This window comes from Choristoneura fumiferana, chromosome 6 (genome assembly GCF_025370935.1).
Source record: "Choristoneura fumiferana chromosome 6, NRCan_CFum_1, whole genome shotgun sequence".
In the NCBI taxonomy this organism is placed as follows: Eukaryota; Metazoa; Arthropoda; class Insecta; order Lepidoptera; family Tortricidae; genus Choristoneura; species Choristoneura fumiferana.
In genome coordinates this window covers 3,563,580-3,582,608 of record NC_133477.1, presented here as the reverse complement: position 1 = coordinate 3,582,608, position 19,029 = coordinate 3,563,580, and the positions used below count along the sequence as shown (strand labels likewise).

General features: G+C 37.9%; 1 protein-coding gene across 1 annotated transcript in view; it reads right to left on the bottom strand.

Moving 5' to 3' along the window:
- The window catches only part of mwh (multiple wing hairs), a 213,083-nt gene that overhangs the window by 183,448 nt on the left and 10,606 nt on the right, over window positions 1-19,029 (bottom strand). Inside the window, exons 2-3 of the mRNA XM_074088876.1 lie at window positions 9,546-9,734; window positions 8,439-8,582 (exon numbers count right to left, since the gene is read on the bottom strand). Coding sequence (XP_073944977.1) covers window positions 8,439-8,582; window positions 9,546-9,688 — 287 coding nt within the window. The 5' untranslated portion in view covers window positions 9,689-9,734. The remainder of the gene's footprint in view (window positions 1-8,438; window positions 8,583-9,545; window positions 9,735-19,029) is intronic.

Here is a 19,029-nt window from a genome sequence, read left to right as displayed (position 1 = left end):
CCACGCGGCGCCCAGTGGGATTGGGAACTTCACACTCAGGCTTATTAGAACAAAGAAACAGAGACATCATCACAAATATTCTGTCACACAAAATGTATAAATATGTGGTGAAACAAGCCCTTAATTTTTTACTTAAGTAGTTATCTTTTTGCTACACTTATAAATAACTAGCTGTTGCCCGCGACTCCATCTGTAAAGAATTCATTTATCGTTTTCCTGCGGGAACTGGATTTTTTTGAGATAAAAGGTCCTTGGCAATCAAAAATATCTCCATAATCATTTCAGCAAAATCGGTTTAAGTGTGAAGAGGTAATAGACAAACAGATAGACAGAATTACTTTTGCATTTATAATCCATCTCAGTTTATGCGGTCAAGACAACAACGACATCACAGATCTTTGTCAAATAAAATTCATCAATGAGTAATGAAATAGGTCTTTAATCTTTTAACTTTACTCACTAAGTAGTTAAATTTATAAGAACTGATGAAAAAAAATAATTCTAGTAGTCTCAACTAAATATACGCAATTGAAGGTGCATTGAGCGGTTTTCTTAGTGGTTACCCGCTAGCACTCGCAATGTACAGAAACACTCTGCGTCGATCACGCTCTACGCCGGGCTGTAAGCCAGCTATTACTTCGTACCCTACGAATAAGAATTATTATTCGTAGTTCGTACCACTACCACTATGCACCACATTTCGGGTTAGCTGCGATATCACTAATCAGCTGTAACAGCAACCAACGTCAGGTGAATAAATGCTCAAGCACTTTGTGGTATTAAATCACTAATAGACGGAAAGGGACAGCCCGTTTGATGGTAGAATTGCTGCTCAGTTTAGATTATTGTAAAGGAAAAGTTCTCGAGTGGTAACCACGAACCGGAAGACGAAGCGTTGGCACTCCCACTAGGTGCACTGGCGATATCGCTAGAGTTACAGGGAATCGGTTGGCGTTGTGTTTGAAGCTTCCCCCTAGAATGCCACAGTGAACGACAACTCGCCAATGAGGGTTTTTCGACAGGCGAAATATCGCTCGCTAGATGGCGTTATAGTATCATGATGTCCGTTTGATATTTGCGTCGCGCTCGCGATTGGTTCGTTGGAATGTGCCAATCGCTATAGCCTAGATATAGTTAAGATATTGTTAGTGTTTAGTATTGTAACTAAGGGACCCCATACATCCCTGTTATTTCTTTTATTATTATTTTTTGTAGTTTTTTTTCTTTAATTGTATAATATAGTTTTTAAGTATTTTATTTGTAATATTTTTATGAAAAAATGACTTTCTGCCAAGTTTCTTGCGCGTGCATTCTTCTTGGCAATGATTGGTCTTTCCGAAAGCGCCTCGGTAGTTTTAAAAAATTGACGTGTAAAAGTGCCCATTGCGGCCTATTTACTGAAAAAATCATTTGAATTTTGAATTTTGAATTTGAATTCGCAAGCAAGACTGAAACGTCAAACGAACTTCACGGTACCAACGCCATCTAGCGATATCCGGCTGTAGAAATTGCATCCACCAGGTCCGCAACTCTTGTCTTTTGTCAGTCCACTTAACGCTTTCTCTTCCGGTTTGTAGTCGCCTATCGAAGATCTTTCTTCTCCAACGGTTATCTGTTCTTCGGGTGATGTGGCCGCCAATGCACGCCAATATGACTGTGATGAAATGGAGACTTTAGTTCTTCAGCAAATTTCCGTATTCCTGATTTTATCGCACAAAAATAAAAAACTCCAAGAAAGTATGGTTCTCTCCATAGCATTGTGGTCGGCTGGTAACGGCTGATAAACGTGAGTATTGAATCTGTTACCAACCTATTAACTATTTATAATCTAAGGCACTTGTCCCACCGCCGACGATGAGCGAGAAGCGAGTAGAGCGAGTAACTAGAAAAGAGCAGCGAGAAGCGAGTGTAGTTTTGTCGCTCGGCTGTAAGCGAGTGTTCGCGTGCGACGGGCGATTACTCGCTCCACTCGACTCGCTCGTGCGGGGCGGCCGTCAAGCTGACATCGCTGAGCGAGTATCTATAGCTTAGCGAGTTTTATAGCTCTTGTCGCTGCGACAAAAGATGTAAAAGCGAGTTCTCGCCGACAGTGTGAACAGCCAGCGATCAACTATTAATATATGTGTCTCTTTTACTCACATAGGATCTTATATCTTTTGTTCGTTTCTTGAGCGAGAAAATAGTAGATAGCTAATCGTTTCCTCGCTGGCGGTGAGACAAGTGCCTAAGACAGTAGAAACATTTTCAAGTGTTTTTCATTGCTCGTAATCAGTCTCGTAACGTAACATGCAGGCTACAAACAGTTGGAACGCAATAAATAGTACATTGTGTCTTAAACTTAAAGGCATTGTCTTCGACTTCGGGCTTAAAATATACTGTAATTTGTAATTCCTTGTTTAACGCCTTTAAGACACAATGTACGTTTATTCGGGTTACCAAAATTTTGCGATGTTTTATTGAAATGAAATGTATCACTTTGTTACTGCTGCTACAAGTGCTAAACAGATACATCTCTTGTCCACTTCTAGCCGGTCTTCCTTTTGAGATACAGAATCTTCAAAAGTGAAAAGGCTGTGTTCCAAACTTAGCTGGAAAGTAAACACTTTTCACTGCCAGACGCCATTATATTGATTAAAAGCTCTTGGTAGACGAATTGGAACTCAGCAAAGCTTTGGAGTCTATATTGAGAAGTTTAAGTGGATTATGCAGTTTAGGAGCTTTGTATGTGTCAGTCTACCCGTAATCATGATGCATGCAACTGCATCAAAATATAGGGAGCTCATGCTATTGCATATTTAATGTAAATTATATTTGTCAAATTTTTATGGTCACTCAAAGAAAAGATAACCGTTGAGGGAGAAAAGTCCTCGAGTAACGACCACGAACCGGAAGACGAAGCAGGTCTCCCACTAGATGGACTGACGACATCGTGAGAGTCATGAGCTGCTGGTGGGTACAAGACTCTTGATGATTGATGATAATGGTGAATTTGTTACTTAATAATTAGATTTTTAAGAGAGTCGTTGAGTAAAAGCGAAATTAGATTTTTTATACAAAAGGTGACACAAGGGTTTCAATGCTTTAAATATTAATTAATAATTGATTTTAAAGCCGTGGTGGCCAAGTGGTTTGACCTATGTATTTTCAAGCAAAGGATGGTGGGTTCAAACCGCAATTTTCGAAATTCATGTGCGAAATTACATTTAAAATAAAAGCTTTGTGGCGAAAAGCTGGGAAAACCTGTGAAGCAATTCAATGGTGTGTATAAGTTCCCAATCCGCACTGTGCCCGTTGGGAACTATGGGCCAAGCTCTCTCGTATGGAAAGGAGGTTTGTGCCCAGTATATGGGCTGGGATGATAATGAGTTGATTTTACAAGCTTTTATTTATCTTATAATGCGTGTTTGCATGTTTGTTAAGATCAAAGCTTTAAAAAAATTTTCCGCCCACTTTTGGTAGTACAGTACATTACCTAATGTCTTGAAATTTGATATACGGTTTGTAATGTAAGTTTAGCATTTTGTTTTTTAATTCTTCGCAGGTAAAGTCGCGGGGAGAAGCTAGTCATAAACAAATTCAAAAGCGTGTTTAACTCAGCTATCGGCAACTATAGACGCTATGAAAGCATAAACCTTATTTTCCAGAAACAAAGTCGTCCGAGGAAACAGTATAAAAATGGATAATTCCAAACTTTTCGCATTTATCAACAGCAGTTCAAGGGAAAAGGGGACCAGAATAGCACTGCGACCCTATTCTAGAACGTCCGTGTGATATTAGAGCTTAGAGAAAGCAAGACAAGACTTACAATCCTTTTAATTAATAGTACATTACTGCAGAGGCCGTGAAGTATGGGATTGATGGACGAGTTTGGGGTTGACGGCCGAGTATTCTGTTCTGGCTGAGGTATATGTAATAGTGCTTTCCTCAAACAATGTGAGGAAATATTCGAACCATCCATCGCATCGCATCGCATCGCAATATTGCAAATGCTTACAGAGTCTAGTGGTGGTTGGCTGTTTGTAATTTTTCCTTTGTCAGTTTAATGTTATAGGTAGTACTTAAGCAAATTTAAAAAGTTAGAGCAGCGAACAATAATGGATTTTCATACATTCCTTATGGCCTAGGCGAAGAAGTAATGTAGAGAGCCATCAATGAGAAACTTCATGTCTCCATTTCGTGACATTAACGCATACATTCCCGAGCATGCTCCATAAAGTACGCCACACCAATTTTTACCCTTTTTAGCACCCCCCCTGTCATACGTATTGTTATATATGAAATTTGCTTTTATTTTGTTTCTGTGTTACAAACCGCTTGACCCCTCCCCCCCTTAAATGTGTGACGTACTTTATGTATGATCCCTTATCACGCCAAACACACGAGTAATATTTATTTCGACTTTTTTACCACATTAAGGTGGTTTTCCACCGGCGAGGCGAGACGAGAATTGAAATTTGTATGGCAGCACCCGCGGCGGCCCGCGGCGGCTCGCAACGGGCGCGCGAGAATGCATACAAATTTCAATTCTCGTCTCGCCTCGTCTCTCGTCTCGCCTCGCCGGTTGGAAAATCACCATTACAGTGGCTTTGGTCACGAGTAGATTGAAGTGTAGGGTATCTTGTCTGTTTAAAATATAACTTGTGGAGGTAAATATTACTAGAGTATGACAAGTCCGTTTGTGGGTTTAATTATGAGTGAAAATCACGAACATTTAAAACATTTACCTCCTGTTTCACCATCCATTGACTAAATTTATCGGACGGATGTGATGCCGTCTCTGTTTGTTTTGTTCGAATAGACGGCATCACATTTTTCCGTCAAATAAAATTAATCAATGGGTGGTGAAACAGCCCCTAATTATACTTTTGTAATATTAGGCGTATCATGTTACCATCGAGTAGCACCGAAATAATGATCGTTAGTTTGAACATTTAAATCAGGTGGCCCGGTATGTTTGTTAACCCCCTCTCATACAAGATTTTATACACGGTGTTAATTAAATAACTGAAATCCTGAGAGCAGTTTATGCTCCCAGTCTAAAAGTTGACGCCAATCAAGTGTGAGTGAGATTGCATTATCAATTAGATCAGGGTTACTCAAAGTGGGGTACGCGAACCCCTAGGGGTTCGCTATTCGACGGTAGGGGGTTCGCGACAAGGTTTACGTGACTCCAAAAACCACCAGGCTGCAAGACTAGCAAGATGATTAAGATTGGTTTTTGGAGTATTTTGTATTATTTTTTTTTAGTTTCTCCAACAGTCAATTTATTACTTTCTTTGGGGGCGGGGTTCGCTATCGTTTAGAAACTTTAACAGGGGTACGTGGAGCCATAAGTTTGAGAAACCCTGAATTAGATATCTAATACTTGCCGTTTTTCTGTCAGTTTTGATTTTCTTAAAAACATTGCGAAGCACTACTGACAAGTACAAAATTACGAGTGTAGAAGTACAATGAAGCAGAATTACTGACTCAGCAAAACATATGAATATTATTTAATAAGTCATGTCAGCCGAAAGACGTCCACTGCTGGACATAGGCCTCCCCCAAGGCTCTCCACTCAGACCGGTCTTGTGCTTTCCGCATTCAACGCAATCCCGCGATCTTAACCAGGTCGTCGCTCCATCTCGTTGGAGGCCTACCGACAGCTCGTCTCCCGGTCCGCGGACGCCATTCGAGAACTTTCTGACCCCATCGGTCATCAGTCCTGCGAGCAATGTGCCCCGCCCACTGCCACTTCAGTTTCGCAATTCTTCGGGCTATGTCGGTAACCTTAGTTCTATTGCGGATATCATCATTTCGATTCTTTCGCGAAGAGAAACCTCTTGCATAGACCTCTTCATAGCCCTTTGAGTGACTTTGAGCTTCCTAATGAGGCTTCTTAATGAGGATTTAATAAATAAGGTAAATTTATAAACTAATAAAAAAAAACAGTCTAAGGTTTTCAGTTTGATAATTAACATTTTGTGTAAAAAAAATACGGCGTGTTGCATAATACATCATCTGTTCGCATCCTAACTGATGATATAAATTGTGGAATCACCCTTGAATACCAGAATAGAGCTGTGGGACCGAATTTTCAGTGTCAAACCTTTTTGATGACTTTTAAAAATAAAATCCATTTAAGCCACTGCGTTGGTTTCTTTGCGGTTATCTGTTGGTTTAATTTAGTGGAATGATCTGAAAAAGGTTTTAACGTATTTTAACGATGGCCGAAATATTTTAATTGAGTTTTGGAGCGCTAAAATTTTGTTTTAAATGTAGATAACGTTTGTGATTTTGGAGGATTAAGATGTACTTAAATAATTGTGTTTAAGCTTGCTTTTTATACAAACGGAATAAAACGGGATATGTATTAAAGGGTTCCATTTTTGGACATGTAACTACCGTGAATTTAATTAATCTTAGAACATTCTTGGCTAAGCTACAATAAAGCTTTTTGTAGCAGCCGCCGTGGCATGTGATCTTAGAGGAAGAACTACGAATCAATCCGAAACATGTCGAGTTATCCGTTTTATTTAACTAGGGTTTCCATTCTCTAAGCTTTATCCTTTTATTTGCTGTTCTGCTTTCACACGTGCAAGGTAGCTACGTCTCTATGACATATACCTAGCTATGTGTTTTCTTGCAGGAAACCCGCCCACTTCCACTATTATATAAATGAACACACATGTATAAATTCACAGAGACTCAATTATCACAAATCATCGCTAAATTGCGTTTATGACAGTTTGTTTTGTGTGACATATATTTAACGAGTTTTCTGCATGTATTTTGAAAATGTGACAGATTCATTTTATTTGCCGATCCGCGTTCTATCGAGGACATTTCAGCCCAAACGGCCATCTGTACTCCGTGCTATTGCCACAACAACGAGCTATCTCCTTCTTTCCTGATTTGATCCCACAGAGAATCCCCGAATATTAGCCCCCTCCATAGCCCGCTAGTCGCTGAGCAGCTCTAAGCCTATTCATAAGGCCTATTTGACGTTTCTCTCGGCTTACCTGAAAAAAAAAAAGTTTGACATTATTTTAATGACGTGGGAAATATTTAAACTGCTTCATTATACCTATTACTTGACTCTTAGTGCTCTGGTTCGTCCAGTGAACTTGGAATTTGACTTTCGAAATGTTCCATGCATGAAACTTTAATTAGACGAAAGTAAAAGTTTTTGTTTTTATTTTCAAATACCTTTTTTGAGCAGTAAAAGCTTTTTGAACGGTAGGTATATTTAATCGGATAATATCAGGAGGAAACAGCGATGTGCTCCGTTACAATAATCGTGGTTATAATATCCCATTTAGTGCTTTAAAGCTCTGTTTTAATGTGCCATCGATTTTAGTAACAAAAAAAGCATTCATAGATAAAAAAAGCAAAAAAAAAGTCGCGAAAAGTAAGTCAAGTTTAACATTCAAAATTTGTTTCCTGACAAGCAAACCACCAGGACAAGAATTATGAATTAAGCAAGCACCCACTTATGAATTATGAATATAGAAAAATCTAACACCGGATCGACGTTGAGTAAGAGACCAGCAATAATATCTACAACTATATTGTTAAACAATACGCAATGTTATGTAATTTAATTAAATCCATAGTTATATAACATACCTAAAATATTGAACACAGTAAAAACACTGTTCGCATAATATCATCATCATCCCAGCCTATATACGTCCCACTGTGGGCACACTCTCAGAACAAGATTGGGCTATAGTTCCCACGCGGGCCCAGTGCGGATTGGGAACTTCACACGCACCATTGAATGTTATCATAAGTTTCTTTAAAAATATATTTTTTACATAAGCTTTATTTGCTGACTGTACTTTTTGTTTACTGCACTTGCATTGTCATCCGACTTACATACTTATTATTATCATATAAATCAAATTTCAAGCCAATCCCATTATTGGAAGTGGGTCAATATTAACTTGCAAGATTTGACCCAAAAATCAGGGCAAGTTATACCTATAAAAGCTTGTAATAAAAAGTGTTTAAATAATGGTCTGCAAATTTTGGCACCTCGACTTACATATTATTTTCTTACATACATACAAACATTGAAAGTTAAATAAAAGCTTGTTAAAACTAAGGATCGCCATGCTGATCGGAACTATAATACAAATATCCCCGTTAATGATAATTAATGTTATTACGCGTTCAGTTACGTGGGTGCACACTCACCGGGGTTCAGCTGAAAACCAGCGCTGCAGCTCTGGTTACAGGGCTACGGCACATGCTGAGCTGAGTCCTTTTGGCATCACACTACAGCACAATGTCTCTTATTTTCCTCTCTTTTCCTATTTATGTTTTTACTGTGTTTTTGTTGTGATGTAGTGTTTTTCTTGTCAATAAATGTTGTGAGTTTGAGTTTGAGTTTGAAATGTCTAAGATATCTGCTCTTGCTGAAAATAGATAAGTATTTGAAGTTTTATAGGTACCTGACACAATCCTGAGCGCAGTCCCGGAGACGACAGTAGCTGCAACTGCACTCGGAGTAGCAGGAGCCGTCCGAGTCCGCCAGGCTGATGGAGTCGAACCGACGACCCTCGGCCGAGCTGGGCATTGTGTGGGACCCACGCCATCTGTAATTTGATGAACAGGCTATCATTAAGCTACACTTTCATCTTCACTTCTAATAGCGTTTTCGCTTGTCCTATCTCTTTAAATATAGGGTGAATGGACATGGGCAACTGTGCTCAATCTTAGTCCACACGTTCGCTTACCATCAGGCGTGATTGTGGTCAGACGCAAGCCTATTTCTGTATAAATATAACAATACATTTAAAAAAAATCAAAAACCCGACTGTCTTAAAAAAATATTAGGTAAGAATTTTTGAGCGTCACGATTTAAATGGGTCCCGACTGTTGAACTTTAAGTTAGATACTTAACAAAGTTCTAGCCCACTTAGACTTGTTTTCTTCATTTTAGTATTTATTACAGCAGTCGGGTTTTGTGTTTTATTAAATTTATTGTTTTATTTCACATTTTTCTGTGAAACTGTTATATTAAAACGATTATAACCCATATATATTTAGAATGGGCTTATTATTAGCTTTCATTTGATATCCCACTCGATAGGTTTGAATAAAAATATTTTTGTGAAATCTTACAATTTGGCGCCAAAAATCCGCCATTTCGATTTTTTATGAATTTCATGTACCCAGTGCCACTCGCGTTATTAAGACAAATCCAATGACGTATTATCAAAATCGGTTCAGCCGTTGAGTAGTTACGAGAGGACATAGGAATAGACATACATACGCGTCAAACACATAACCCTCCTTCTTCGCAGTCGGGTAAAAATATATTCATAAATAAATTCTCTACACAATAAACAATCCCTGATCAGCGATTTACTGCCATTACAGATAATTCAACAACACACGGCTGAAGACCCCTGTCTGAACGTTTGATATCATAAAAATACATGAGAGAGATATCACAATACATTGTGCCCGAAAAATCTCATCATATTAAAAGTAAGCAACAGATTCTATTACTTACATGAGATTTTTGTCCTTTGCCAAAGACTATGGAGACTCACCTAGCACTCTTAGCATCAACATGCTCCACCACGACATTCCACGTCCTGTGGATCAGGTACAGCAGGAAGAGGACTCGCGAAGACTCGGCCTGCGACTCCCGCTTCTGCTTCCTGCTGGTGGCACTACTGAGCCCACTACCCATGGCGCGGTCGAGAGGTTAGATCAGACCATGTTGGAAGCGACGCGCTCTGAAATGAAAAAGATTTGGAGCTATACAAAGTGTTTTGTTACTGATCCACAGCTTTCACCTAGATTTTAACCTGACAAAACTTGCTACCCCATGGAATTTTCATTAAATCTGTCTATGTTTGCTTTCTAAGCCTAAGGATTCCGGCTGGGCGTTAGTGACAATGCACTCAATTAGTAAAGACTCTTAATTTTCATTTTAATTCAGGGTGTTTAGTTTTTAATTAAAACTTATTTCACGTGGAGCAATAACATGCCTACATAACTTGCACATACTTTAACGATGAGTTATCTAATTTTTACCAATATCTAATCAGGGTCCACTTTATCTATATCAGTGTTTTGTCTCGTAAGTTAAACGAGAAAATGAAACAAAACACTAATATTATTACACTTATATCCTGCGAGAAACTGAACCCAGCTATCCATTTGTTATTGCTCATACATTTCGACATGATATTAATATTTTTCCACTCACATACTCTTTTTTCATTACAACCACTCAACGGACGAGATCAAAAAACATTTTCGTAAAGCAGATTTCTTTAATTCAAACAGAATTCGTTATTTTCCTGGCACTTACCAAAATGAAAACCAAAAGATGCTGGCAATAAAAACAATTCCTGGGAAAGAAATCTAATTTACTTAGGCTTTTAAAAAATCTCTCAGATCTTTCCAACCACAATAGCCGTAATGAAAAACGGCGGTGTATTTAACACGAGTTTTGATCCAAGTATTTTGAGTAAGAGAACAATAATAAACGATTCAAACTATTTAATAATACACAACATTATACTATTATGTTATATTATGTTATCACGCTATTGTGTTATTATGGTTTGTGGTATTTTGACTATTAGTGAGAATCACGAAAGTTTAAAACGTTATAACTTGTTGCTACTTTATTGGTCTATTTGCATGAGCCGTTGGATTCAGAAGTTAAAATTACGTGATTTTACAAAATTGCCATTAGAGTTTCCAATGACTTCCCCGGAATTAAATGTAGCTTATGCCATCTGGAATAGTGTTTAGTAGTATGGGTATTTCTCATTTTTTTTTCCAAATTTGGTTACCCATAAATACTAACCAACATAATACAAAAAGTAAACTAAAAGAATTTCCTTGCTCACCCGCGACCTTATGATAGTTAAGCTTATGCAAAATATGCGTGTTCATGCAGTTCCTCCACCTCCACACTGTAAAAACACACACAAATCACACAAACTTATCTTACCACCCAACACACTGGCGTTTCGAACTCAACCAGAGCTCATCTTCAGAGTAACACAACCGTACACCATGCTACCAGATGTTAGACACTAACTATCATAAGGTCGCGGGTGAGCAAGGAAATTATTTTAGTTCATTGATATGGACCTCCGCAAAGTAACGCCTTGGTTTCAATAAATTAATACAAAGAGTTTATCTCTTTATTACATTTTAGATATGTAGCCTAGCAATTATGCCAGTTTTAGTGCAATATTAACTATCCTCCAGCTCATATTAAATATAATGACCCGGATAACTCACGTCTTAAATCGAGTTTAGCTCGACATGTTTCACGCGCGTTTGCTTCCGAAGACGAAGGGCTACGGATTAGCCCGAAACATGTCGAGCTAAACTCGATTTAAGACGTGAGTTATCCGGGTCATTATATTTAATATGAGTGAGTCTCACGGTAGTTTCATGTTCAAATATCCTCCAGCTCTAATTTCACCCCACAGTTCAAACATGCGAGCGTGTTCAAGTTTAGTGCCACTTCCACTACTTGCCACTTGGTTCCGTGAAACTTGCACTTTGGTTGCAGTTTCTAAGAGCCCTGCTCTCATATACACAATACAGTAGAGACTTAGCATGTAATAGAAGTCGAATTGTTGCTAAAACGGACGATGTGCATGTACAACTTCGCCAACTGTTTGAGTAGACTACAATTTGAGACTGTTGTTCTACAAACGAGGTAGAGGAGACTAAGTTTGACTTTAACCAGGTGAAGAAAAAGGTGGGTGTCGTGTCGTATCAGGAAGTGAAACGGCTGGCCAAAGACCGTGCGGAGTGGCGATTACTCCAGCGACAAGAGAATAGCTCTTAAATTTAAGAAGAAGAAGTTCTACAAACAAATTATACTTTTAGGTAAATGGGCAAAGTGGAGGAAAAGAGGCGAGCTGGGAGAACAAAGAAGTCGAAATAGTTAACCACTACAGACATACGGCTAAAGCAAGACTGTATCATTAAAATACGACGCGTATCACTGAAGCTAGATTGCCTAGACTTTCTAACGGGTCCAGCTTTCAATAATTGGACTTTCGCCATGTAATTGATTCATGGCATCTACATCTATGTTCATGTCTATGAGGTAGATGCGTATGTAGTCGTCAACCTTTGAATTAAAACTAAGTAGGTACATACAAATAGAAATAGTCCTACTACACAGCCTTTCCGACTTACTTAGTAGGTACAATGATTTTTAATTAGATTCAATAAAAATCTTTAAGTATTAAGATTAGAGTCTAAGCGAAAGTTTTTTTTTGTTATTATTGAAATAATCAGTTTTTTTTTACTAATGTCATCATCATCATCATCATCCCAGCCTATATACGTCCCACTGTATGGTGACGTGAAATAACGTCCACCCCTAAGCGTGTGTTTTGCATGAGCATGCCAAGTAAGATCGCGCCCAATAAACGCATAAAACACATAGATCTACTGGAATACACACAATACCAATTACCGGAATTAGATCGACCCGGACAATGCCGAGCGTAAATCTTATAACAATGACCCATAAATCGTCCGGCAATAGATTAGCGTTGTCGTCGAAATTAGCCGGACAAAATTGTCCGGAACTGGTAGGAATGTTTAAATAACGGCACATATAAATAAAACATTGAATTTTATTATTTGATAAGCTTTACCCGTCGTTTCATTTGTATTAACCATCAGATCTTCCATATTAATGGAAGCATCGGGATTTCCTGAAAATCCCCGTGAGAATTCCTAAAAGTTATGTCAATGTATTTATTGACAATATAAAAATATTTCTGTGCCAAATTTCGTGCTCTTACTTAGCGGAGACTTCGAGATTTTATTCCAAACCTGTGGAAATATTGGGATAAAAAGCGAGTGCGTACGAGAGAAACCACGTGAAAAGGCCAGGTAAGAAATAAATTTACCAACAAAATACTAAAATCTAAGTAAGTTTAAAACCTAAGATGCCTCGAAGCCCAAACCTCGGTGCATTGTGCGTGAACTTCGTATCGCCATACGGATGTATCGGTCTAGGAACGCGCCAAGTCTTTTTAACTGTTTTTTTTTGTTTTTGTTAGCTTGTCATACCTTTCATTGATTTAAACATATCCAAAGACTTTAATTCAAAATAAAAAAAGTAATGTTTTCGGTAAATATTAAATTTTAATACAAGCTTTTTTGCTGACTGTACTTTTTGTTGACTGTACTTGTATTGTCACCTAAACTATATTTGCATATTAAATTTCAAATCGATGCCATTAAACGTTGAAGAGTTCCGTCCTGTGGAGACGATCTTGGCCGGATTACCAGAATGTCACTACCAGATTATTGTATTGTCACGCAATTTATATAAGTATACCAAATTTCAAGTCAATCCAACTACTGGAAGTTTGTCGAATTTATTACCGGCTGACAGACAGACAGACAACGGGACAGGTGAAACTAAATAAAATCTTGTAAAAAGTAAACAACCTTTTAATACTCATTGTGAAGACAGAAAGTGTAAAAATAAGTTTAGTGAAATTAAATTCTGTGACGCCATTATAGAGAAGAGACAAAGATTGAACGCCGGTACGACCGAAAGAATTTGCAGGATTGCATGTTATTTGTTACAAAATACTCTTATATTCCTTGGAAGATGGGGTTGAACCTGGATGGACGAGCAAGTGGGTCTCCTGATGATAGAGATACACCGCCATAGAACCTGCAACACTAGGGGGATGCAGAATGCGTTGCCAACCTAGGGCCTTAAGATGGAACCTCAAGTGCCAGTATTTTCACCGGCTGTCTTACTTCCCAGCCGAAACACAACAGTGCAAGACTGCTTTTCACGGCAGGATTAGCGAGGCAAGATGGTGGTAGCAATCCGGCGGACCTTGTAGAAGGTCCTACCACCTGCAAACCTGTAGTGACATGCTGGCTCCTTCTCATCCATAGAACCTACAACAGAGGTGTTGCAACATATGAAGCAGCTGAAAACGCAAAAGAAAACAAATACTAGTACTTGAACACGATTTTGTACCGTTCGGTGTTAAGACGTTGGTCCATGAAGTCCTAGTGCTTTGAAGCTTTATTAAGGCATTAGGTTGGTGGTGAGTGGTGGTGGTGGTGGTGAGGTTGTGGACGTCACAGGGGACCGAAGAGCTGGCAGCTTCCTCGGACAAAGACAGCTTAGTTATTCAGAAAGGTACGCTGCCAGCATCTTCGGAACCTTGCCTAAATGCCTCGTTGAAATAATTTATTTTCTTTTAGTTTTTACTGTACTTTTAAGCTTAAGATATCAATCACAATAATATTTTAATGATATTGTTAATTAAATTCTGATGTACCAATAGATACTCCAAAATACTCTAGCCAGTAAATGTGACGTGTGTGTGTGGTGTGTGTGTGGTGTGTGAAATGTTGTGTGTATTATTTACTGAATTATTTAATTAATTAGTTCTTAGAATATATTAGATTAATTTAACAAAATGACATGTAATAATGATATTACCAATAAAAGAGTATGAGTATAGTATGACTTGGTAAAATCTTCAATAGTTTTATAGAGAAATTAATCTTAAAGTTTTTCTTTTGATTTTAGATTGATAAAAGTGTATTTCACAGACTTATCCATACAAATTCATCGTTGGAACAAACCTCGAGCGTCGATTTATCAGTTGCAAGGAGACGGTGAAGTAAATTTATAATACTAACATATCCACCATTTGTCTAATCTATTTAACTCTAGTTTTCTGTGCAGTCAGTTCCCTATCGTAAAAAACATACGAATACTACCGTACTAGCTGCAAATATTGCTTTTATTGCTATATCCTGCGGAAATTGATTGTGGTCTTTTATTTAAGAGTGTTCGAAAAAAATCGGCTTAGCGGTGTTCTAAGTTGGTTAGATACTCCATCAAACATCCCAACTTTCGCGTCAATAATGTAGCACCTACTTGAACGTGTATCACCAAATAGTGCGTATAATCGATTATGCGTTCGCCGTGGATAATTCATTACAATACTGGAATCTTAACGGGCGTAACATAACAGTACGGGTTGGTGTGAAAATGATAATAGAGGTTTTGCATTTTAACGACGAGTATAGTCGTCGTTTAAGATATATTTAACTGAATTGAGAACGATATGGCATGGTAAGATTTACAACGAAGGATGCTGGTGTAAAATATTTTATTAATGTATAAAATCCTTAATTGTCACCGAAACTATATTACTTAAACGAACTGTTATGACTGCATAATTGAAATCTATTTAGGTTAGATTAGATTTTTTATTATAACAATCCTGTAAAGTTTTAAAATTGTGAGAAAATTGCTTTATCTCAAACTGGCGGCCCGTCCGGGTTTTTACTCGGGTACAATTTTCAAAATAGGTTTCTAATGAAAGGCATTTCCCATAAACTACACCCACGCGAAGTCGGGGTGCGTCGCTGGTATATGTATCACATAACAACTGACCTTCCGTGAAAAAATATCTCACTGATGGTGAAAACCGTATTTAATCCATACTTAGTTTAAAAGATCTATATAAGCATACATAAGTATTTGCCGCATATTAATAATAATAAATTAATACAGAGGGTTCCGCGCGAGGTGCGACACGAACTTGGCCGGTTTTCTCTGATCTCGGACGTCGTTTATGTACACGAAGACGTCAACAATAGTTCATACATACAAGAGCGGATTTACTTGAGCCTTTACTTATAATTTGCCTTATTGTTGGCAGCTTATGTTTTACGACACTTTAGGGCAGACACGACTAGTGTTTACAATAAAAAAAAACAATAGACGAACTTTCGCTCGTCCGTTGTTTAGGACAATCGACGTCAATGCCTTTATATTCCACAATTTCCTGACCAAAGAGATTTCTTTGCAAAACAAACCACGCAACTTTCCCTAGAACAAAAGAATGACTATTCCCAAGGAGATTTTCGTTTATTTGTACGACTTTATTTGGTAGCATTTGTATTGAATCACGAACTTATTAGAGTTCCGTGTCGTTTAAAAGAAACGTTTGACTGTTAGTTTTCTGTTTATTAACACGAATAAATTATTTTATGAGTGGTTATTGCTGTAATAACATGATCTTTGAGGAATTTAATACGTAGCATATGTATACCTAGCAGTGAGTACATAAGACAGTGATTTCGTCGAAAATATCTATTTATCTAGCAATAATGCTTAGGCATTTGTTTTAATCTTCACTCCGTGATTCGTATATTGTACATGCTCGTAGGTATCTTTCGTCAAGTGGACCATTAGAGTGTTAACGTGGCGATGACAGCCTAGAAGGTTAAGAGAGAACTCATGAGCTAATTCCACCGGCCGCCTCACTTTTGCTTGGAGGCAAGATAAGCCGGAAAGACAGTGCTGGCAATCTGGAAACATCTTACAGGAGGTACATGCGCGAAAGTTGTATGTATAATGCCATATTTTTTTTTAACTGAACCCTCTTTCAATAAAAGCCAGTCGCTTATCCGACTTTTCCCACAAAGGTTAACAAAGAGCGTTAAATTGCTATTGTTTTCTAAATAATTGTTTGTTAAATGTAGAGGAATGAAGTAAACGGCAGCCGCAGCTATTACACGCTGCCAAAGTCTGCGATAGCTGAAAACATTTAATTAACAATGATTTATTATTAATTAAAATCGCTTTGGAACTGGGAGTAATTTATCAACGGATATTACCGTGAAATTTATAATAAAATAACTTATCTGGAAGGAACTTTAATGCCTTTATTAGATCACTAGAGGCATCTCAATTTGTTGTTATCAAGAGTACAATGTGTTCTATTCTATAAGCAAAAACGCTTGTAAAAGTGCAGATTTATTACCTAGAAACCAAGTAATTGAATAAATAAATAGTTGGGGCTCTGAAGCGTTTTGAACCGCCATTTCCTGTATGTTACGAAAATCTAAGGACAAATGTCCATGAACTAAAACCAATGAGGGCTATCGTTTTTTGTTCTTTCTAGATGGCGCCACTGTTGCGTGAGGTTTTAAGTGTGGCTTTCAAAGTCTGCTATTACGGGCGTGAAAACAAAAATTAGATTAAAATCATATGGAATATACCTTAAAACCGTACCATAAAAATATTGAGCAACCACAGTGTGGCGTAGTCCCGTTTTGTTCGGAAAAAAAGGGGAGGACAAAAGTTTCCGAAAGACAAAACTGTCTCAAAACACAGACATTCATTGCCCCGTAACGCATAATTGCCACAATTCATTTCAGGTAATGCAAAATATTCACAAAATTATTCTAATTATAAATGAACCCGCGTAGCTCGCCCAAAAACTATGAGATTTGACATTTCGGAGACCACACGCTACACTAGCGCATCTAGCGGCGAATTCATACGCGATAGCCCTCATTGCAATTCTGCGACCACACAACACACACCACACCACCACACGTTATATGGTTGACGGACATAATTATTAGTCGATTTACGTAACATAGTATTAATACTAGAAATGGCGGTAGAAACAAATCATATTACCACCAAAATATATGTGGTGTGTGTATGCATTCCTGGTATATAATTATACTGTTAGAATAGATATTATGTAATGCTTGGACCCAAGTTAGTATTAAAAGATATTCGTTCGAGATATGGTTCGAGTAAAGACGTCTTTTCATTGTCTCGACTCCCCGAGACCCCCGCCACGCCACATATAGCTGAAACGTTATTTAGGCGTAAAGTATTCAGAGGTCCATAAAAACGAACGAAGTCGACCGGATAGCCGAGTGGTTAGAGAATCTGACTATGAATCTTAAGGGCCTGGGTTCGATCCCCGATCGTCAGATATTTTTATGAATAATACGAAAGTTTGTTATTCAGTCTTGAACGTTTAATTGTGTATATAAAGTATGTATTTATCTTTAGTACCTAAGTATGTTTATCTGTTACCCAGTATCCATTGCATAAGCTTTGCTTAGTTAATGACTACGAGTATGTCAATGTGTATAACTATTTTAATTCATGTATCTTTTATCCAATTCAATGGTGCGTGTGAAGTTCCCAATCCGCACTGGGCCCGCGTGGGAACTATGGTCCAAGCCTTATTGTTCTGAGAGGAGGCCTGTGCCCAGCAGTGGGACGCATAAAGGCTGGGATGGATAGATGGATGGATCTTTTACCGATGTTCTCTTAAATACTAGCTAGTAAGTATTTATTGGCTTTTTGACGGAGAATATTAAAGTATAATATATAATCCATGTCAAAAGCACGGCGAATGGCGGAAAAAGGGGGGAGATCTTTGCCCAGCAGTGGGAAGCTTTAATGTGCTAAGAAAAAAAAACATATTCCGTACGAAAAAAATAATGCACTTCAGATAAGTATTTTGTGTATTAATTATTGGGTGTGCCGACACTCCACAGTCGATCGAAACACCAACGTATGCTTGCTTACGCTTCGTAGCTATGTAAAATAGCCTACATGGTTAGTGTACCTTGTATTAGTAGTTTTTGCCGGCTACGTGAAAGGCGATGACGGACGTACAAGTAAGGTAATGGATGCGTTAGTTTTCCTTTGCTTACCTATCTATACATATACACATGTCTTTACTATTGTAATTAAAAGGTGGTTTGATTTTCAAATCGAGCAAACATTCTGGTGGCTAAGTATAGCACGCATCACGGATTGGTGAGAAATTGGATTTGAATCCCAGCCTGAGCTTTTTTTTAATTTCCAAAGATTTCTTTTTATTATATTGTAGGTACATACACATGAAAAACAGAAAACAAGAGAAAAAAATCTATAATCGTGAAGAGGAGTTTCTGTATAATTTAGAAAAAAATATTTTCTTCCAACTATGCTTTAATTTCATCAAAACCGCACTAAATACCCAGCACAAAGCGGGACTTTTCTGCTCTAGAACAGAAAAAATGTATGAAAATCCTTTATTGCATTGCTTTAGATTTTTTATTTAATTGCACCACCAAAAAGTGGTCACACAAGTATTTTTGCTATAAAATTAGTCTGTATAGTGTTAAAAAATCTGGTGTTAGGTTAGGTTGCTCAACCTGACGGTCTTATGAAATTTGACAGCT